The sequence below is a fragment of the Thermobia domestica genome, chromosome 10 (genome assembly GCF_964235325.1).
Source record: "Thermobia domestica chromosome 10, izTheDome1.hap1.1, whole genome shotgun sequence".
Classification (NCBI taxonomy): Eukaryota; Metazoa; Arthropoda; class Insecta; order Zygentoma; family Lepismatidae; genus Thermobia; species Thermobia domestica.
The window spans coordinates 251,204,991-251,211,793 of NC_137463.1; the positions used below are offsets into that span (position 1 = coordinate 251,204,991).

The window sequence follows — 6,803 nt, forward strand, 5'->3', positions numbered from 1 at the left end:
TTTCTTTTATTAACATCAATATTTCGAAGAATACATGTATTGAACATAAGATTGCTTCAGATTGGTTAACCATGTACTGCCACCTCAATCTCTAAGGTGATAATGTGGCGGAGCCACTCTTTCGAAAGGAAGATAATATTTTGGGTGAATACGAGGCCCATTCATTGGATAATTTCTGACAGGAAGAGGTTCAAATCCAGGATCTATATTGTAGCCAGGTATTCCTCTACCACCAGGATATGCAGGTTGGTAATTTAACGGATGATAATGTGGATATTGGTGGTCATACCTAGGTAATGGCCTTAAGCTATCCTTTGGTCTAGTTGTTTCTAACGGATCTCTTCCTCCAGGCTGATGAAAAATGTTCCATTTGCCACCTGGTGCTGCTCCTGTCCCTAAACTATCCTGGGACTTAGCAAGTACAGTAGGAGATATTATTATGCTTAGAAATAGCTGAAAATATAGAAAAGAAAACATTAAGACAAACTAAAAAAAAAAAACTTATGAGATAAAACAAATCAAAAACGTTTCAGTTATAAAAAAAATCAGAAGTGGGTGTCTAAGTTACAGTTATGAAATCAGAAATTACATTCAATCTTTTGAACATACAGAAAATATTTACAATAGGCCTACCTTTAAAAGTTAGACCGATATACAAGGTGACAATTAATAAACTATATGAAACAAAACGAAAATTGGTGACAAACTACGTAGTACACAAACTGTATTGCACATGTAAATGATACTACAGACATTCGAATTTGGGTTATGACATGTTCGATATGTCTGCTATCTCTGGCGATGATGTAGCGCAGACAAACAGCAAAATTCTGCATGACCCGCTGAAGTATCGAAACATCGATGCTGTCGATGACCTTTTAAATTTTCTGTTTTCAGCTCGGCTTGGTTTTAAGGTTATTGCTGTACACCTTGTCCTTAACATAGCCCACAAGGGGTTCAGATCCGGGGAATACGGCAGTCAAGCGAGCTCCCTTCTAGTGGCCTCTGGGTACCACAGAGCTAGAATTCGATCCTCAAAATACTCTTTCAGGATATCAAACACTCTCATGGTCCGATGGTGTCGAGATCCGTCTTGCATGAACCACATCTTGTCGAAATCAGAGTCACTTTCAATAATGAGTATGAAGTCATTTTCCAAAACCGTCACGTATCGTGCAGTAGTCACCATGCCGTCAAGGAATATCGCAGCGAAGATACGAAAAAATAGGAGGGGAAAGTTGTTGGAAATATAAAATTGGCGGTTTTGAATATATATATATTTTTTTCCTTCGAATTGTATCAGCTGTTTGGACTCCACACTGGTAAGGGCTCTCTATGAGAAAGAAACATTCTTAAATCCAGTAGGCTGTTCGAAACAAACGTAAGTGTACGCAAAATTAACACAGAGAATTTGGATATTGTTGTGTGAGAGAATGTGTGAACACCTAAAAATCTGTTTTCAAACAATGTTATATTGTTTTTATGTTGAGAGGTCAGCCTTTTTCAATTACCAGTGTGGAGTTCAAACTGCTGGTGCGGTTGAAAATTTCCACCATTCTAGTTTGAGAAAAACATATTTTAAACAAGTTTACTGACTTTCATTCTTTGGTATTTTAACTCATAACGGAATTGGCCTATAGCCCCGGTCCTTCGATGTACCCTCCTCTATATTATTTTTCAACTATATAATATATATCAGTATGTTAGTTTATTTCCAGATGGGGGGCGCGGTGGCTCAGTGGTAGAGCGTTCACCTCTGGTGCTTGGGGTCCCGGGTTCGATCCCAGCCCCAGCCAAGTGAACTTTGTGGTGGACAAACAACATGTTCGTGGGTTTTCTCGGGGTTCTCCCGTTTCCTCCCACTTTCTTCATTCCACCATTTCACTCATCTTTCCTCATCACCGTCTCCTTTAGCCTAACCGGCATAACCGTGGGACGTAAAACTCAAAGATTTCATTTCATTTTTTTTATTTCCAGATAAATGATTATTTATTGGCAACAAAGTGGTTATTATTGCTTTGTGAAGATGTCTTAGAATGTTAGCAAAATATAAGTTAGACCGTTATCTTGATGTCGTTGTAATTGTTAAACTAATGAATATATTTATTTTAAAAAAAACAACACACTAAAATTTCATACCACGAAAATATCTACATGTGCACATCATTTATTTATTTATTTATTTATGATTTATTTTACGTGGCGAAGTTAAGGCTCTGCAGCCTTCTCCGAGCACTTAACCACGTGCATACATTTTTTTTAAAAAAAAGTACCAATACATAGAAAATATTAACAATTACAAAATAAAAGTATTGAACCACTTAAAAAAACAATATACTACTTAACTAGAAAAAATAGTTAAACACTTCAAAACAAAAATTGAAAATAATATACAATAGAGAAAACTAAATAACATGGAGAAACCTAAATTGCATATTGCATATAGCGGTACTAGAAGTATGAATATATAAGCTGTACAAATTAACATAGGTTACCTATTGGTTGTGTGTTCATATATGGGTTATTAGTAATTTGGTGAAACGAAGATACCTCATGTGCTACCAGTATCCTTATCTTTACTTAAGAGAAGTGAATTTCCGATTTTTTAAATTTGGCAACTGTGGAAACGTTGTGTATTAATTGAGGTAAACTGTTCCAGAGGCGTGTAGTACTTACTGTGAAGGATTTTGAGTATGAATCAGAATTATGACTGGGTATGGAGAGCAAGAAATTATCTTGTGATCTTGTGCTTCTAGTATAAAAGTCTGATAAATATAAAAATCTACGGGCTAGGTACGATGGTTCTGACGTAGTAAGTATTTTGTACAATAGGGTAAGATTATGTAAATTTCTTCTTTCAACTAACGTCAGCCACGACAGTTATTTTATAAAAAGATGTGAGATGTTCCCTGTAAGTTAAATTGAAAATAAATCTAATGCAGGCATTTTGCACTCTTTGCAAGCGCTTTGATTGGTTTTCTGATAGATCAGAATAGACTGAGTCACAATAGTCAAGGTGTGGAAACACCAGTACCTTGACAAGTTTGATCTTCAGAGATATTGGCAAGAAATTTCTTAGTCTATTTAACGTATGCAGGGCACCAAATGCTCTCTTACAAACTCCATTTATTTGATCTGACCATTTGACATCATTTGACATCTTCCGCAATACCACTACATTAACAGGGTGGCACATTCAAAATGAAGTTTCATTTTCTAAAAGTGGTGCCTACACCATATTATTAGATATTTTTGAAATTGATATGTTAAAGGAAGCATTACAATACCATATTATTCAATGTTGCAAACTAAGAATGCTGCAATATCACTAATGTCTAAATTTTGGAGGCCTCAACAACAATAATAATACCATCTTCTTCTCAATCCATTACTGCTTTTAAAAATATGTTGAATCATAAAATTAAGTAATTGTACAATATTAATAGTGAAAAACGGAAAATTTCTTTTTCAAAGATTATACCAATTCAATCGATAGATATAATTCAACAGAACAAAATATTATAAGTTAGTGTAAATAGTTATGAGTAATTTTGAAGAAAATAGAGAAAAAAAAAATGTTTTTTAAACCTAAGAGAAATGATTCCGACTTTTACCTATTAAGTATAAAGGTCTGAGCCGCTGCAACGCCATCTGTTAGCGACAGGCTTAACTACGTCCAAGCTAGCGACAAACACGTGATCAGAGCTCCTTCGTGGCTAAGTGGTTAGCGTACTCGTCTTTGGCCTGGGAGACCCGTATTCGATTCCCGGTGGGAGCTCATATGGAATCCACGTTAATCAGTGGGTCCACGTCTCATATAGCGTCGCTGCTGAAACGGGACGTTAAACTCAACAACTCAACTCAATACGTCGTCAACGTGCTGCGTCTCACTGTCTCTTAACAGACGAATCAGGAACTTTCTAGACATAATGGTCGTCATATATTTTTATTCACGTGACTCCCCAGTTTCGCTCACGACACTGGGTGGAAGCCGAAAATTAGGATGCACTGACCGGGAATCTATTAAGATATTACCGATTAATCATATATCCACTCTCATGGAGTTTTCCATTATGATATTGGTAAGATAACATTACACAGTATTGTTAATGACTGCAGGCCAAAATTATAATTAACTCAAGAACTATTGTTTGTTCAACAATAGCATTGTCCAAAGGAGACACATACATCAAACACTAGATCACATAAAACTAAACAAAATCATACACTTGACAGTAAATTTTGATACGTAAGTTTCGAGAGAAAAAAAAAAAAAGAAGAGAAAAACAAATTATTATGATGCCAAACATATCAGTAGTAATTGATATTTGTTATTCCATTGAAATAGATAGTAAATTTATTTATGTATTGTATACGTAGGATTGCCAATCGTCCGGTATTTCGTCGTATAGTTCGCTTTTTTTTTTTAACTTCCTTGACCGGTGTCCTGGTACATCAAAACCGAACGGTAAGTTTCCGGTAATTTTGGCTCTTATAGTTCAATTCTCTGTTCTATTCAGGTCATTTTTTAATTCCGTGGAAAGTAGATTTAGTTAAATCTGAATTGTAAAAATAAACTGCATTCGACAACCGACTGACACCGAAATTCAATTCCGCAGCGGAATGAAATGAAATCTTTAAGTTCTACGGTGATGATGAGAAAGGAATGAAATGGTGGAATGAAGGAAGTGGGAGGAAACGGGAGAACCCTGATTAAACCCACGCACACGGTGTTTATCCACCACAAATTCCAATTGGCGCGAGCTAGGATCGAATCAGGGACCCAATGCACCAGAGGTGAACGCTCTACCACTGAGCCACCGCACCCCATCCAGTCCGCAACGAATTTGTTATTCCGTCGCGGTGATGTTATCGTTTGCAAGGTGGCATTCATGCACAATTTAGACCAATTTCGGTTAAAGTTAGCATATTTGTAGAGGCATTTACTGCTAAAGGTAAACTAAAGTATATTTTCAAGAGCGCAGCTAACACTGTTTCATCCTCAGCTACATCTTCTAGTTAAATAATGCATCTAGATCCAGTAAAAGTATATAGGCATTATGAGACATTACCAGCCTCAGCGAAACTTGTAAGACTTATTTTTCAAGTATATTTTGTGCATGTCATAATTATATTGCTAATTATATTTGCTTTTCTGTTTTAAATACCATGTATTATTTATGGTAGACTACAAAAATTACAAGTGCCATCTCAACCAAACCTGGAATAAGTACGTTTAATAAATGCTTCTAAAGTAATTAAAGTTATTCAATTCGAACTTTGAATCGCTCAATTTTATATGAAATAACTACTTTTTTTTAAATGTGAAATAACTACTTTCTTATGATGTGAAATAACTACTTTTTTATGTGAAATAACTACTTTTTTAATGTGAAATAACTACTTTTTATGTGAAATAACTACTTTCAGATTGTTCATAGTTTTGATGTCACAATCTTAATAGTATACTCCAAGAGGGTATCCGATATTCATATTGTCGAAAGTTGATAATCCTATATATACTGAAAATATCAATGTTAATTAGCAGATGGACCACACACACACACAAATATACACTTATATATATATGTATATACTAGTAATCGTGATGAATACACGACTTGTAAAAATCCTAGGGGCAGCTAGAGTACTTACCAATATATTCATCGTAGCAGGAAATGAACCTACGTACATGTAGCACTCAAAGGAAATGAAGTAATTGTCTAACAAGAAATAAGGGAATGAGACAATTTATCATATTTTCTGTGACAGGTACGGTTTAAATTGAAAGGCATAATTACAGACATAACTCCAGAAGGAAACAAGAAAAGCATATCATTGATTCACGTTTGAACAATAGTTTTTCCTTGCATCTGATCAATTAAATGATCTTTAGTTCCAAAATACTAAACACTGCAATTTAGTACTAAATTAGAATTGAAACATTAACAATGGTTTTGTTTCTATTTCATTTTACTGAAAATACATTAATGCTTTTATGTCAATCTTTGCATCTAGCAAAATCTGAGGCAACAAAACAGTAATTGGTTTCATCTCCGTACACATAGCATACTTGACAGAACAATTGAATTCTACTTTCACAATTTTCCTTGCAAAATGTTAAACACTTTAAACATATACTGGTATTAATTTCATAATTTACGGTTAACAAATATAATAAGATATTTATCTTTCCAACAAGTAGAAACATCTGTAGTATGGAATCACTTTAGTAATAAGGAGATATGTTTGTAAATACGGTTTTCAACTTCCTCCATTTCGTTTTGCAATGTAATAGTTTTATTGCAAGAAATGGTGTACGCTGAATTTCACCAATCGAGTTGTTTCATGTAGTTAATAACACTCTTTCAGGACATGCTTCATATACGTATATAACTAGGTGAAATACTCATTGTTCGAGTGGGTCAGATAAAATATCTATGTAAACAAACTTAACAATGAATCAAAAAATATCACCATTTTCTACTACTTTTATATATCAAGGTAACCTCGCCCTGAGACCCGCCTGGTTCGAATTAAAAAAAAAAAAACGCCTTTGGCCCTCAGCCGATTTTGGCTGTATTTGGAAGTCAACGCCTGCTGGAGTATCACCATTCATCTCAGCAACCGTGAAAACTATGGATTTGACACGAATATCGGTCATTTTTAATTATTTTTACACGTCTTGGTAATAGTGGCTGAATTTGAAAGTCATCGCTAATGGAAGTGCCACCATTGATCTCAGCGAATACAAAAACAATGGATTTGACACTAATATCCGTCATTTTGGATAACTTTTAGGT

The 6,803-nt window shown here is 34.8% G+C and overlaps 1 protein-coding gene across 1 annotated transcript; it reads right to left on the reverse strand.

Moving 5' to 3' along the window:
* LOC145662200 (uncharacterized) lies at positions 1-5,785 on the reverse strand. Its single transcript, XM_081727533.1, has 2 exons — positions 5,656-5,785; positions 1-453 (listed from the first exon to the last, which is right to left on the reverse strand). Exons 1-2 carry the CDS (start codon positions 5,692-5,694, stop codon positions 85-87), a joined length of 408 nt encoding a protein of 135 aa, XP_081583659.1. The 5' UTR covers positions 5,695-5,785; the 3' UTR covers positions 1-84.
* Positions 5,786-6,803: the final 1,018 nt, after the last annotated feature.